Below are 16,215 nucleotides of genomic sequence, written 5' to 3'. Positions count from 1 at the left end.
GAGACAAAACTGATGACTTTGGTTTGCCCACACTGCCTTTAAGGCTCTTGACTGCCCTGGGGAAAGTTGCCAGCAATCCATAGTTCTTGTGTGGGCGTGGGGGAGTGGAGGGAGGGGGAGGAATCATCCATAACTGGTCTTGGAGCCTGGACGGGGAGATGGAGAGTCAGGCTGAGGGGGTGATGGAGATGCCCCCCATCACCCTGCATTTTCAGCAGTGCTGGGCTGAAGCCTTGAGGACATGTTTATGACACCTGCCCTCCATGTAGGAATTTATCACCTTGCAAATGTTATTTAACAGCTACCCTGACACTGACGATTAGAAACTGTTTCCTCCCTTTGCCACTGAGGAAAGAGGGAGATGACATTTGGGGAGGGTGATCACCTTGTGCCTCCCCAGACACATAGCTTTTGATTTCTGTATTTTGTTGCTGTTGTTTAGTCACTCAATCATGTCTGACTGTGAGCCCAGAGACTGTAGTCCACTGGCTCCTCTGTCCATGGGATTTCCCAGGCAAGAATACTGGAGTGGGTATTCCCTTCTCCAGGGGATCTTCCCCACCCAGGGATCAAGCCTGCATCTCCTGCATTGCCAGGCAGGTTCTAGCTGAGCCACAAGGGAAGCCCCTTAATTTTTATATCGGGTAAGGTCAATCCAGAACTGCACCTTGATAATTCTACGTTCTAACAGATAGGGATGATAAAACGACCCTGTAGGCCTGACCTGGTAACTATGGGCTTTCTTGTGTACTGCCTTGTAGTCATCATTTCCCCATCACCTAAGTGACAGGAGTTGACGTCATTAATAAATGTTCTAGACTCCAGAACCCAGCTCAAAGGGAGGGCCAAAGAAACCGTCCTACACTGAGGCGGACTGTGAGCGCTCAGCCCTCCTGGCGGCCATACGCGGCCACAGCGGGACCTGCAGCCTGAGGAAGGTGAGAGGGGGCCCCCACACACACCCACCCGCGGTGACCCCCAGAGAACTGCAAAAGCCAGGGCCACCCTCCGATTCCCTAAGCGATGCTGAGTCATCACTGGAGTCGCCAGCCCGGCCGGCCGCGGGAGAGGCCCTGAGGCCAGCCTCTCCTGAACACAGAAGTGTTCCCTGCGCACAGTGCCCTCACTTCCCACACTCCCAGGACACTGAGCCTGGCATCAGGGCTGGGTCAGCCAGCAGCAGGGGCGGGAGCCACTCAGGTCCAGGATGGAGTTGCTCCCTGCTGGGGCTGGTCTGATACAGTCACAGGACCGCCAGGACTGGAGCTCGGGGGCAGGGCCATGCACCTTCTGCAGCCAGAATCCGAGGAAAACCTGGGTGGGCACCTTCTTCTCCGTGTTTGGAGGCGGGGTCCTTCCCACCAATGGGCTATTGCTGCGTGCGGCCTCGGGGTCTGTCCAGGCAGGCCCGGGTGAGGCAGGAGGGCAGGGGTCTCAGTAGGCAGCCCTGCCCCCTGCCAGCAGTAAGTGGCCTGACGGAGAGCCCCGGGATGGGGAGCAGACACGGCCCCTGGGTGTTTTCAGGGTCTGAAAAGCGCTGCCTCTCGGAAAGGATATTTGGGACCCTGTCATTTCACTGTCTCGTTGCTAGGTCACGTCCTCTGCCTCTGAGGAGCTCCAGAGCCTCCGCGATGCCGCGCTGTCTGCACAGGGGCCGGACTCCTCGCGGGTGGAAGACCTTGGGGTCCAGTCCCAGCTGCCCCCGCCCCCACCCGCTCCGGCTGCCCAGGCGCCCACCTCATCCCGGTCGGCATCGAGGTCTAGCTCGGGGCCGGTCAGCAGCCCGGTGGATGCCAGACAGGCCTTGATGGATGCCATCCGCTCCGGCACTGGAGCCGCGAGGCTGAGAAAGGTGAGGGTGTGAGACGGCGTGTGTGCGCTCCCGCGGACTGCGGGGAGACCCAGGTCACCCCAAACCACCCCCCCACCCTCCGTCCATCTGGGATGCATCCTGCAGGGCCCTAGGTCAGGTCAGGGTCCAGGCGACAGCATTTGTTTGGAAAATTACTGTTTTCGCAGTCCCTTGGGCGGAGCACACGTTTCTGGTTTTTCTGCAGTTTCTGCTCTATCCTGTCTTCTGCTTGGTCTGTACATATCACCTACCTGGTCCCTGAAAGTAGTGGATTTTGTGGGGTCCAAAGTAGGGTTCCCAAATTTCAAGGACTTTGATTAGGTAGGTTTTGAGATCTGCTTTAACTCCAAAATGATTCTGTTATTGGACTGATATTCTTTCCCTGCCCATTTCTAGTGAGAGGGGAGTTAGGCTAATCATAGGGGGGTGGTGACAGATATTACTTTCTGAGAGATCATTTCCAGATCCTAAGCTTAAGTCCCTGAAGAGGTCAGTACTATGATTATTCTCATTTTATGTAAAAAGTGAATGAGGCTCAGAAAACCTGAGTAACTTGGCCTTGGTCACATAGGGCTGGACCCGGTGGGCACAGACTGCCCTCAGAATGAAGGGGAGCAGCTGGCCCATGAGAGGGGTGAGCCACTTCCACGGAGGGGGCAGGCACTGCTGAAAAATTTCCCGCCAGGAGCCTAGGGTGGCAAGGAGGGCAGGGGAGGTGGTCCTCAGTGTGGCCAGGGATGCTACGTCAGCCTGGGCTGGAGTGGCCCTATGTCAGCCTCCCTGAGGCCCCGGTCACATCTCTCTGGTCGGCCCCAGAGCATGTCCCCGGTGCTGGAGAGGTGTCCCCCACTGTGCTCCGTGGCCCTAACAGGGACCCAAGACATCAGCTAGGGAGAATGCCAAGGGCAGTCCATTTACCGAGAGCTCAGCCCTGCCTCGGGATGCTGGAAAAAGGAACTACTTAACCCCGTGGCCTTGGATGTCAGCCTGTCCTCTGGATGTGGGGGGTGGGGGAGTTGGGGGTGGGGGCAGTTAAAATTACTGAGGGCTTTGAGTTTGCTGTTTACTTGTTTCCATTTCTCTATAATTTGTATATTGATGAGCTTAGTGCTTTATTACATGAACTGAGGGAAAAGTGAAGACATTGGGGTGAAAGGCTAAATCAGGGTCCTAACCGTTGGACCTTGTGGACGCTGATGAAGACAGCTCTGTAATTCAAACCTGACGTAACCTCTCTCCTCCATCCATGTCTCAACATCAAATTGAAAGTAAAGGCCAGTCATGGGTCAGAATGGCCAACATCAAAATGCCCACAAAAAGCAAATGCTGGAGAGGGTGTGGAGAAAAGGGAACGCTCTTACCCTGTTGGCAGGAATGCAAACTAGTGTCGCCACTGTGGAGAAGAGTATAGAGTTCCCTTAAAAAATATTTTTTGAAGTTTTTTTTTTAAAAAATAGAACTACCATATGATTCAGCATTCCCACTCCTGAGCATATATCTGGAAAAGACAAAAACTCTAATTCAAAAAGATATGTGCACCCAAATGTTCACAGTAGCACTATTTACAATTACCAAGACTTGGAAGCAACTTAAGATCAACAGAGGGATGGATAAAGAAAATGTGGTACATATGACACTGGAATACTACTCAGCTATAGAAAAGAATGAAACAATGCCAACTGCACAACATGAATGGATCTTCATCTATCCTACCAAGTAATTCAGATAAAGAAAGACAAATATTGTATGGATATCACATATGCAAAATCTAAAAGAAAAAAAAAAAAGGACACAAATGAACTTATTTACAAAACATGAACAGATACACAGACATAGAAAACAAACATGGTTCCAAAGGGGAAAGTCGGGGCTGGGAGTTTGAGACCGACATACACACACTGCTGTATGTAAAATAGGTGATCAACAAGGGCTCAGTGCAGAGCACACGGAGCGGCATTCATTACCTTGTCGGAGCACAGAGTCAAAAATAATCCGAGAAAGTAGCCGTGGTGGGAGGCCCTGCTGACTCAGCGGTAAAGAGTCCACCCACAATGCAGGAGATGTGGGTTCGATCCCTGGGTCGGGAAGATGCTCCGAAGGAGGGCATGGCAGCACACTCCAGTGTTCTCGCCTGGAGAAGCCCAGGGACAGAGGAGCCTGGTGGGCTGCCGTCCACGGGTCTGAAAGAGTTATGACTGAAGTGCCTGAGAAAACACTCACACACTCACACACACACTCACACACTCTCTCTCTCTCACACACACACACACACACTCACACACACACACATTCCTGACTCACTCTGCTTCACACCTGAAACTAACACAATGTTGTAAATCAGCTGCGGTTCAAAGAAACTGCCAGCGGTTCCCAGAAAATCCAAAGCAACACAGCCGGTTACAAACCCTGATGGTTCAGCTGGTCCCTGGGAACAAGTTTGAGTTTCTAAAAACATTGTTTTCAAAGTGAGATCCACAAGACATCTGCATCCTGTGGTTGTAGGTTTTTCAGAGGTTTGAGCCTACAGATCTGCAATTTTACCAAATCACTTTCCATTGAGATTTGAGATCGTTATCTGTGTCGTTTGAGCTTTTGATAGTTTGAATAATGCTGAATATGAAGGCTGTACTCATTTCTCCTATACTCATATTCTCATTGACTGACTTTGGATGGTTTCAGATAGTTACTCCTCTCCCCCCATCTGGCAGGAGTCCTAAGAAATAGGACGGAGAGAAATCTTGCCACCCATGCCACCTTGAACCTCAGGCTTTCTGCCTCTTAGAGTGTGCACAAGGGCCTTCCAGAAAGGAAGGGGGAAGAAAAGCAAGTTTGGGAATTGTCTGAAAAAGCAGAGGAAGCCATTTGTGCTATGGGAAAGAAAGTGGGAGAGAATGCGAGGGCAGTGGCAGAAAGGGCTGGGGCCAGGTGGGGCCTGCTGGGTGGTGGGTGGGGATGCAGGGAGGGTGTGTATCCACACAGCAGGCAGCACAGCCGGGGGGCTAGCAGAAGGAGCCGTGGGAGGCCCAGGCCTGGCTGTTGCTTATCACCGTTTCAGCTTCCTAGCAGCTGCTTAACATGGCAGTCAGAAGCCCGTGTTTTATTTGTTTCTTGGATTAATCTAAGTGCTCAGACCTGCCTTATCCATCCTGGAAGGGTTGAGGCAGTGAGTCTGGTGTATCTGAGATTTTGATGCCCAGAGCAGTTAAGAGATGCCCCTAGGCTGACAGCCAGGCCCCAGAGGAGAGGGTGAGGATGACCTGGGAGACCCTGACCGTTTGTCCGCCCAATGCCCCACACCTTACCCGGAGGCCTCACGGCTGAGTGACAGGACTGTGTCACTGTTCTGCAGTGACCCAGACCTCTCCACTGGCGGTCTGCATCTCCCATTCTTATAAGCCCTGAAGGACACGTGACTCAGGAAGTCAGGACTGTCCATCCACCCCGCAGCCTCGGCTCAGCCTGCATCAGGGACGCACAGGGCAGCTAAGACAGACCGGCCTCACCTGGAACCAGTGGTTGTCCTGCTAGAGGTACACACCTGACCTTCTTTTCAAGCGGCTCGCCCCACCGTTGGTGTGGAGCAGACCTGTGACACCAGGGGACATGCATGCAATTCAGCTGACTAGGGCCAACTGTGACTTCCGAGGAGCCTGGCGACGCAGCACTTCTCTGCGGGCGTGGGCCATGGAGGTCTTTGTGACTTTGCATCAGATGCACTTTCGTACATGTTCTGACACTTGCTTCTCAAGTCATTTGAGCTTTTTGCCTCTTCAGCCTTCTTTCACCTTTCGGGCTTTTCAAGTTGCATAACCTTGAGGAAAAGATGCTAAGTGCCAGGCTCCAGGACTCAGGCCATGTGGGCTGTGCTGTCCGTGGGTCCTCAGTATGAGCAGATGCTCCTAGTCCTGGGTGTTCAGTGATGCTTCAGGATGCATGTAGCAAGGAGAGCATCCTGGACTGAGGGTGCTCCCTACTCTGCCGGGTAGTGTGGGGGGCTGCAGTGCCCGAGGCCACCCGTATCCTCCTCCAGTACAAGCAGGGCCCGTGACCGTGCTGGGAGGGTTCTCAGGGACCAGACTCTTACCACTGAACACAGGCGCAGTGGCTCACCCTCTTTGAGAACGTTTTGTGCTGGCAGTGATGCTGCTTATGATAAAAGGCAAAAGGCTAGCTTTGATGTGGGAGGAATCATCCCCTTAGAAGTGAGCTGGCCCTTTTTCAGGCGATTGGAAATCCATTTGCCTCCCTCCACGGTGTGTATTGAACGCTCTGCCTCTGTGTCTATGAGTGTCAGAGCCGCACCTGCTCTGCCTTCCCTCCAGCCCCAGGTGACAGCATCCTTGGCTCTGCTCCATCTGCCGCCCCATCCGCAGGAGACATGGTTCTCCCATCCTGAGTGCAAGGCTTAGACCCTGGACTGCGCCTCCCCCCACGCAGGGTCCACTTCTGCCTTCCACTCCATCCTGAATTCATATTCATGGTGAAACTGTGCCCATCCGGTCGGACAGCCTTTGTCGGTCTGTTTTGAATGCATCCTTTCAGAGGTCCTGGGATGGACAGCAAGTGCCCTTTTAATCCGTGTTTATGTTTAAAACATTCACACGTCCAGCCATTCATCCACAAGCATTTCCTGAGAACCCACCAGAGGCCAGGATCGCAGTAGCTGCTCACGATAGAGACATGAATGAAGCATTGTCTTTGCCCCTGGGGGTTATCAACCAGGAGTAGAGAAGGAGAGAGTGTGGGGTCTGTCCTTGGCCTGAGGGACATCTCCCAAAGTGAGGGACCTGGTAAAAGCCCCAAGGCCTTTTCCTTTCTGTGTCCCAGCAGTCCTCCCTGGAGGGCCGGGGCAAGCATCTCCTTGGTTACGCTCCTGGGCGGGAATGCTGCAGCTTCCAGCCCACAGATGGGAAGGCGGGGCACACGTGTCCTGCGGCCTTGTCCCCAGCCTTCACCAGGTCAAGGCAGGCCAGCCCGGGCAGCCAGCCTCTGGGAACGCCTCACGAGGTCCCAGGACGTCCCCGCCCTGGCTGGGCCCTCCCAGGCGTGCGTTTCCCGCCACAGGAATTAACCAGGTCAGACCACACGTGCGTCCTGGCGCTTGGTCTTGGCAGCAGACCCCAGGGGAAGCAATTAGGCTCCTGACGTGACATCAGCGCCCGGGGACCTGGAGCCAGCACAGAAAAGCAACAGCAAACGTCTGTTCTCCTAAAGCCAGAGCCCCTTCGCTTGTGGGGAGAGAACCCAAGTTCTGTGACCGGGAGTCAGCCCATGAGAACCGTCAGCCGCCCACACCCCGTCCCACACTGGGCTCAGCAAGCGCAGTGTAGACCTTTGATGTGTTCCGGTTAGGTTGGAATAGCTCAGAGGAACAGACAGGCCAGCTCTGTCTTTGCTGCCTTGTGAGCATCCTGACTGTTGCAGACCTTTCAGGTGACCTCTTTTTCCTACAGGTAGAACCCAGGGGGGGTCTGTCATCACAGGCTACCTGCTGAGTGACCCCAGAGGATGCAGTTTCCTCTTCCTTAAAGGAAAAGGTTTCACCTTCTAGTTTTGCCAACTAATTCCTGCATGTTCCTGAGTTAACTCCAAGCCCCCAGGAAGTCTTCCCCTGCCTCCTGTTTGGAGAAGGGGCCCGTCAGAGCATTACCTCATTTCCCTGCATAATCACATCACAGTCTAATCTCAGTAATGATCTGTGTAACGTCTGCATGATGCCTGCTCTCCTGCCAGCTGTGAGCTCCAGCAGGCCGCAGGGCTTTGCACAGCCCCCAACACGGAGTGGTTGCTCAGTAACTATCTTTTGGGAGAATGGAGAGGGAGTGGGCATCTTCTGCCACCATATCACCTGACTCTCCAGACCAGTGGCGCAGTGCAACTTAGGGTCCCTGCACTCAGAACTCATTCATTTCGTACTCATCATAAACTTTCCAAGAATCCATATCAAGCTAGAAGAAGCCACCTTCTTCTCTGGAAAATAAGACGAGTTCTGGGCATCTCCAGGTTTCCTCCAGGGGTCCTGCTCCCCTTCTGCCCAGCTGCTTGACTGACTCCCTCGGGCATCCACGAGTGCCCAGGAGCTGATCTGTCCAGGCGGGAAGCTGACTGAGTCCCTCGGGCATCCACGAGTGCCCAGGAGCTGATCTGTCCAGGCGGGAAGCTGGCTGAGTCCCTCGGGCATCCACGAGTGCCCAGGAGCTGATCTGTCCAGGCGGGAAGCTGACTGAGTCCCTCGGGCATCCACGAGTGCCCAGGAGCTGATCTGTCCAGGCGGGAAGCTGACTGACTCCCTCGGGCATCCACGAGTGCCCAGGAGCTGATCTGTCCAGGCGGGAAGCTGACTGAGTCCCTCGGGCATCCACGAGTGCCCAGGAGCTGATCTGTCCAGGCGGGAAGCTGGCTGAGTCCCTCGGGCATCCACGAGTGCCCAGGAGCTGATCTGTCCAGGCGGGAAGCTGACTGAGTCCCTCGGGCATCCACGAGTGCCCAGGAGCTGATCTGTCCAGGCGGGAAGCTGACTGAGTCCCTCGGGCATCCACGAGTGCCCAGGAGCTGATCTGTCCAGGCGGGAAGCTGGCTGAGTCCCTCGGGCATCCACGAGTGCCCAGGAGCTGATCTGTCCAGGCGGGAAGCTGGCTGAGTCCCTCGGGCATCCACGAGTGCCCAGGAGCTGATCTGTCCAGGCGGGAAGCTGGCTGAGTCCCTCGGGCATCCACGAGTGCCCAGGAGCTGATCTGTCCAGGCGGGAAGCTGGCTGAGTCCCTCGGGCATCCACGAGTGCCCAGGAGCTCATCTGTCCAGGCGGGAAGCTGGCTGAGTCCCTCGGGCATCCACGAGTGCCCAGGAGCTGATCTGTCCAGGCGGGAAGCTGGCTGAGTCCCTCGGGCATCCACGAGTGCCCAGGAGCTGATCTGTCCAGGCGGGAAGCTGACTGAGTCCCTCGGGCATCCACGAGTGCCCAGGAGCTGATCTGTCCAGGCGGGAAGCTGGCTGAGTCCCTCGGGCATCCACGAGTGCCCAGGAGCTGATCTGTCCAGGCGGGAAGCTGGCTGAGTCCCTCGGGCATCCACGAGTGCCCAGGAGCTGATCTGTCCAGGCGGGAAGCTGGCTGAGTCCCTCGGGCATCCACGAGTGCCCAGGAGCTGATCTGTCCAGGCGGGAAGCTGGCTGAGTCCCTCGGGCATCCACGAGTGCCCAGGAGCTGATCTGTCCAGGCGGGAAGCTGGCTGAGTCCCTCGGGCATCCACGAGTGCCCAGGAGCTGATCTGTCCAGGCGGGAAGCTGGCTGACTCCCTCGGGCATCCACGAGTGCCCAGGAGCTGATCTGTCCAGGCGGGAAGCTGGCAGTTGGACCACAGAACCCTGCTGCTCCCCGACAGCGTCTCCCCTGCCCTCACTGAGCATCAGCTCTGTCACCGCGGTTCATTTCACCTTTTCCCATATAAACTTCATTTTCCTTGGCAGACATGGAAGCAAAATGATGCTTGGATATTTTTACAGCTTTCTGGCTTGGCCTCAAACTGCAAGCTTTGTCCTTCATTATTTTTCTTCTTGTCCAACCAAACTAAGACGGAATCTCTTAGGAAGCGTGAAAACTTAGGGATAGCAGGGACCCTTCTAGAGCTTTTCTCTCTGCAGCATGCCCTTGTCCCCTTGCCAGGGAGGGGTGGAGGGTGGTCTCTCCTCCTGAATTTGGTCACACCCGCCCTAGGGCAGGTCCCCTGGTCCTGTGGGCAGACACTCAGCAGCTGACTCCTCCCTTCCTTAGCAAGGTGGCTTAAGCTTTGGTTGACCCTAGTGGCCATCAGCATGGTTTTGCTACCTTGTGGCCAATTCTGTTGCCAAGCTCTCTCTCACTGAATTGTCCAAGCCAAAGCTTTTTAGTGCTGGCATGCAATTTCCTCTTTGACCCCAAAGTTTAGGACTTTTCTTTCCCAATTTTTTTTTTTTTTTTTTTTTTTAGTTTGCTGAGAACTGTGAAAATCTGGATTCGGCCATTGTGTTGCTATTACTGGTGATGAGGGCTCCTTCTAGGCCTTCAGCCACCAGAGATTCAGACGCTGCCAGCCCGGGGCTCCCGCACTGGCAGCACTCGGGTCACGGCCAGGAGAGCCGGGCATGTGCGGTCCCCTTGCTTTACTCAGCTGCCCTCTAACCCCCCTCACTGGGCCATGCCCACCCTTCTGTGTCCTGGGAGATCTGTCGTAGCAGCTTGGACTGCCTTCTGCCTTCTGCAAGGTGCTTCTGCCGTGGGGCCAGGCTGTCGGTGGCCACGGCGTGTGGGGTGTCTCCTGGTGCTTCGTGTTGTGGGGCTGCTGGCGGTGCTATGAGGAGGAGCACAAGCCTCATGGGGGGAAGCGTAGGTGCCCTGTAATACAGACCCCATCACCCCATTTACCAGAGACGGAGAGGGCACTCCCTTCCTGAGACTTGCCCAACCCAGACGCAAAACCAGTGTATCCCTACAATGGATCACTGCCCAGCAGTAAAAAGAATGTACAAGCAACAACCCAGAGGTAAATCACAAAACAACTATGCTGAGTGAAAGAAGCCAGCCAAGAAATAAAGTACATAATAGATGGTTCCATTTATATAAAATTCTAGGAAACACAAACTACTTTGTAGAGATAGAATATCAGTGGTTGTATTGGGTTTGGGGAGAGGAGGGATTGAAAGGGGGCTGAGGACTTGCACACTGTTGGTGGGGATGTAAACCGATGCAGCCCCCATAGAAAACATTATGGAGAGTCCTTTAAAAGCTAAAAGTGGAACTACCATATGCTCCAGCAATTCTACTCCTGGACATATACCTGAAGGAAATGAAATCATTAATTTGAAAAGATTTGTGCCTGAAGTGCCAATTCTTTGATCATTTGTTGCAAAGAGCCAACTCATTGGAAAAGATCCTGATGCTGCGAGAGATTGAAGGCAAAAGGAGAAGAGGGCTACAGAGGACAAATTGTTTAGATGACATCACTCACTCAGTGGACATGAATCTGAGTAAACTCCAGGAGAAAGAGAAGCACAGGGCAGCCTAGAGTGGTGTGTCCTCAGGATCAGAGAGTCAGATGTGACTTAGCAACTGAACAGCAATAGCAATGTCATAGGAGCATTCATTTCAATAGCCAAGATATGGAAGCAACCTAGGTGTCCTTCAACAGGTGATGGACAAGGAAAAATGTGGCGTATATACAATAGAATACTGCTGAGCTGAAAGTGAAAGAAAGCAAAGTCACTCAGTTGTGTCCAACTCTCTGCGACCCCATGGACTGTAGCCTACCAGGCTTCTCCATCCATGGAATTTTCCAGGCAGGAATACTGGAGTGGGTTGCCATTTCCTTCTCCAAGGGATCTTCCTGACCCAGGGATCAAACCCAGGTCTCCCAAATTGCAGGCAGACGCTTTAGCATCTGAGCCACCACTGAGCTGAAAGAGTGAAAGAAAAGAGTGAAACTATTATTTGCAACATCATGGACGGACTTAGAGTATATTATGCCTAGTGAAGTATGGAGCAGGGAGCCGTTCCCTTCTCCAGGGGATCTTCCCAACCCAGGGATCAAACCCAGGTCTCCAGTAATGCAGGCAGATTCTTTACCAGCTGAGCCACAAGGGAAGCCCAAGAATACTGGAGTGGGTAGCTTATCCCTTCTCCAGTGGATCTTCCCGACCCAGGAACCAAACCAGGGTCACCTGCATTGCAGGTGGATTCTTTACCAACTGAGTTATCATGAAAGCCCTGTAGTGAAATAAGTCAGCAGAGAAAGAAATACTCTGTGTTATCACTTATATGTGAAATCTAAAAAATAAAAGGAATGCACATAACGAAACAGAAACAAACTCACAGATACAGAGAACAGACTAGTGGTTGCCAGAGGGGAGAAGGAAGGTGGAGGGGCAAGATACAGGTAGGAGATTAAGAGCTAAAACTACTGTGTATGAAATAAACTGTAACGATCTATTATGCAGCACAGAGAGAATTCAGCTGCTATTTCATGATGACTTTAAGCAGAGTATAATCTAGGTAAATACTGAATCACTGTTTTATACATCTGAAAGTAATATGATATTATAAATTAGCTATCCTTCAACTTAAATTAAAAAAAAAGAATTTAAAAACATAAAAGTGTATTTAAAAAAATAGAATAACCCCAATCCATCATCTCACCTCTGGTGATGTTTATACACATATATATCAAAACATATATTTTATCATATATATTTTATCATATCATATATCAATTAACTTATTAAAACAGTAATAGTAAATATGCATTCCCTCCCAAGGACCCAACTCCAGCTCTGCCTAGCTCTTTGCTCTCCTCCCCTTCTCTGTAGCCTCTAGATGTCCTGACCATACAACTCCACTTCCCAACATCCACTCCCCTCCTCCACCCCCTGACACTCCCAGAACTGCCCCCGTCAAGGTCACAACGCTGCTGGCGCCCTTGGACGCAAGAATAGCGCCCTTTATTCTACAGGTTTTCAAAGGTCAGGAAACGGGATAAGCATACTATTAACAGGATGCTGGCTGCATTTTCCAATAACAGGCTCAATCTGTTTTTCTTCGCACCAACACGCATATTGTTTTCTCTGTTGCTTGGATGTTGCTTGGCAAACTCATTGTGCTGTTTCAGACTGACAATTAAAACCTTTGTTTTGAAGTTAGAAGTGTCTCACCTCTAAAGTTGTCTAGAGCTTGAAGAAAAACCTATCAAAAATATAACTAACGTACTCTTTAAAAGTAAGTTTCTTAGCGTTTCCCGCGCTTCGACTCCCTGGATCTCACTGTGCTGTTTGCAGTCACCGAGTCCATCCTTGTCTGTACTCTCCCTGGGCAAGCGCCCTGCACGTTCCCCCTGCCCCTCTGGGCAAGCGCCCTGCACGTTCCCCCTGCCCCTCTGGGCAAGCGCCCTGCACGTTCCCCCTGCCCCTCTGAACCACGTTCTGAGTCTTTTTTCTGGTGCCTCTTCCTTTCCCCAAGGCTGCATTTGTCCCTGGAGTCAGTCCTGTGACCTCTCCCCGGCAAGACCCTGCACCGTCCAGACGCCACTGGCCCCAATTCTGTCTCCATCCCAAGCTGGCCTGGGTGTCAGACCACTTGACACCAATGGTGTGTGTTCCCCAGGCTCCATCCAAATCAGCAGGGCCTGCCTCCTCCGTCCATGCCTGCAAACTCCAGGTCTCCTGCCATCTCGTCTCGCAGATGGTGTGGGGGCCCTGCAGCGACGGGGCTGCTGATGGGTCTGGGAGGCGGGGGCCAGTGTAAGACACTAGAAGCAAGAAGGCTGAGCCGTGCAGTCACGGTTGTGGCCTGCGGCCAGCCCTCTGCCCAGGCGAGCCTTCCGGGGGTTGCTACTTACTAGTGTTTGGTCTGGGTCCAGACACCCGCTCTGCACCCCAGTTCTCTCATCTTCGTATTGGAGGCAGTACCCATGGTGAAAGCAATAGTGCATTGTGATTTGGTTGACCTAAAGCCTTAATGAGATGAGGTTTGTGCAGGGCTGGAAATGGTGCCTGAAACACAGGAAGCACCCGGGAAGCATTCTAGGTGGTGGTGGTGGTTACCGTCGTTAAGGGATCTACTTGGGTCCTTATATGTTCACTTTGATAACACAGTGAAAAGTGGAGCCAGCACTTTCATAATGTACTGAATCCAGCAGAACCACGGTGAGAAATCCAGATCTCCTTCCACACCGTTGCAGGTGAATCTGTCACTTTTCTTAGAAATGCTGTTCACCTTGGCCTTCAGAGGCATGGAAATAGGTCCTTCAAGACCGTGCCATCACATTTTCTGCAGCTGGGCATCCTAGGAGTCTGCAGACCTGGACCTGGAGCGGCAGGGTGAATGGGCGGCTTTGCGATCACTCACTGGGGTCCCCTGCACTTGCTGGTGCCCAGTAAGCCCTGCGTCCCATGATGAGGTGGGGATTGGCGCCGTGATCCCTGGAGCCCCCACTCCAGTGTGAGACACGCGCCTGGGAGACCACGGCAGGCCACGTCACCCACAGCCCAGGGGGCGATTGGATCAGCTTCCCCAGGACTTGGAGTGAGCGTGCCTTTTCCTTCCAGGTGGTCTGAACATTCTTAAAGAAAGAGTCCTCATTTTCCAGCAGAAAAGGGGGCATCCGCAACAGAGAAACACCCCAGGCAGAAAGGGTGGGACCAGCTCGGAAAGGGAAAGACTGCTGGGCGGGAGCTCCAGGAGGACGGGGCTGGGGGCAGCGGATGATCCTAAGAGGCGCTCGGGGGCCTGCAGACACATCTGACCCTGCAGTTGTTCCAGACGTTCTCCCTGAAGGCAAGAGCCAGTCACTGAAATCCCTCAGACATGTCTGTGTTTCTGAGAGCTTTCTCCCTGGGTTGTAAGTAGGACGGGTACGGTATAAACACTGGGGGCTGTAATGGGAGAGGACTATTTCGAGGAGGGATTGGTGCACAGCTCCTCAGCGCCTGGATGCCTGCCCCCTGCGCTCCGCTACATCCCTGAGTAACATTAGGTCTTTCTTCACCGCAGGTGCCCTTGCTCGTGTGAATCAGTGACAAGATGCAGTTGTGGCAGAAAGACCCCCCGAGGGATGCCCACAGCCACGCTGATGAGCGCCACGCCCGGGGGCTTCAGGATCCGGCAGCTCCCGTCTCCAGGCCAAAACTCGCCTCTGACTTACGCTCCTGCGTTGTGGTTAAAACGGATGGGGTGCTGTTCTGCCACACGGCTTGTGCCAAGGAAATGTATTTGCCTCTGAATACTTAAAGTTGCCAATAAACTATTCTTGTTGGCAGGTTAATGGGACTGTAAACGCTGGGCCATCACGCTTAATTATATTGACGGACAGAGTGGAAAGAATCATGCCTTAGGCCGATTTTGGATCTTTGAGACTTTTACCACATGTAGATGGTTAAAACAATTTAGTTGTTGAAAATCTTTCTGAATTCTAGGGAAAGTATGTACATGAAATAACCTGAATGTCTTATGCTACTTGATGCAAGAAGAAAGAGTTGAGAGGCTTTTTCAAATGTGACTTCACTGAGTAATGAAAGTATTATATTCTTATTCCTCCAACTGGGATAAAAACCTCATGAAGGGTTGCAGACCGTGATCTGACCAAGTAAGCTATTAAGAATCAACCAGTCAGGCGGAGTAACAATCAGACATGATGTCTGGGGAGCGCAGGTCTAAATTCTCCCCAGGTGGCCGTGGCGCGTTCAGAAGGACTTTGCAGTGGACGCATGTGCACGTGGTACGCTGTCCCCCCGCAGGCTGTGATGTGCCACAGGCCTCTCCCATGGAGGGCTGAGCATGGAGCCCAGAGGTTGCCCTGGGAGCCTCGGAAATCCTCCCCAGGGCAGGAAGGAGGAGACTGGGCGTCTGAAGGTCACTCCCATGAGATCAAGACTGTGCCGGCAGTTCATGCGGTGGGCGTGGTCTCCCTGCTGGGTTCAGCAGGCGAGTGGCTCGCCCAGAATCACAGCCCAGGGCACTCAGTCTCCGGTGTTTATCACAGATAGTCCACTATGGCTGTAGAGAAAGCTCTTTAAGAGATTAATAGAAATCTAGAGGAATTCCTGAAACAAAATTTCTGTCTTAATGAAGCAACAAATACACGAGATCGTTTGTATGTTTCACAGTGATTTCAGATCAGGCATCTTGTAGGAAGGACTTGCTGTGTGTTGTCTGATGAATGCCCTCACCTTTCCTGGGCAGCGAGGGCATCAGGCAATCACTCTTACATCATGCTGTCTCCACTGTTGGTCTTCTAGTGCCACAAATAAAAGAAAGTGAAATTGTCGCCCTTCTGTGGATTTCATGGCTCCGCTGGGTACCCTATCCCCAGAGTAGAAGGAGTTGCTATTGTTCAGTCGCTCAGCCGTGTCTGACTCTTTGCAACCCCACAGAGTGCAGCATGCCAGTCTTTCTTGTCCTTCACCATCGCCCAGAGCTTGCTCAAACTTATGTCCACTGAGCTGGTGATCCCCTCCAGAAAGGAGAGATTCATTTATTCAGTGAGTCAGCCCTCTTCTGCACTCTGGGTTAAAGCAGATGCAAAACAGACAAGAATCCCTGCCTTCATGGTGTTTGCATCAGAGTGGAGGAGGCAGACCATAAATGTACCGAGTTCACTCAGACGCCATTACGTGATTAGGAGAAAAACATGCACAGGGATGAAGCATTCGTAGAGTGATGAAGAAAGGCCTCTTGCTGCAGTGACATCTGAGTGAAAACCTGGAGGAAGTGAGAGTAAAGCGTGGGTGGATGCCTGGCTGGTGGGAGAAAGGGCAGGTGCAAAGGCCCTAAGGCAGGATTTGCCGCAGTGTTGGAAGAAGGGGTGTAGAAGGGCAAGGTGGAGGGGGAGGTGGGGATGGGG

General features: G+C 52.8%; 1 protein-coding gene across 1 annotated transcript in view; it reads left to right on the top strand.

Moving 5' to 3' along the window:
• The window catches only part of COBL (cordon-bleu WH2 repeat protein), a 277,317-nt gene extending 261,678 nt beyond the window's left edge, over positions 1 to 15,639 (top strand). The window contains 3 exon segments of the mRNA XM_070472080.1: positions 819 to 938; positions 1,592 to 1,852; positions 14,367 to 15,639. Coding sequence (XP_070328181.1) covers positions 819 to 938; positions 1,592 to 1,852; positions 14,367 to 14,384 — 399 coding nt within the window. The 3' untranslated portion in view covers positions 14,385 to 15,639.
• Positions 15,640 to 16,215: the final 576 nt, after the last annotated feature.

This window comes from Odocoileus virginianus, chromosome 1 (assembly GCF_023699985.2).
Source record: "Odocoileus virginianus isolate 20LAN1187 ecotype Illinois chromosome 1, Ovbor_1.2, whole genome shotgun sequence".
Classification (NCBI taxonomy): Eukaryota; Metazoa; Chordata; class Mammalia; order Artiodactyla; family Cervidae; genus Odocoileus; species Odocoileus virginianus.
Note: the sequence above shows the minus strand (reverse complement) of the source record. Positions and strands in the feature narration are given on the sequence as shown.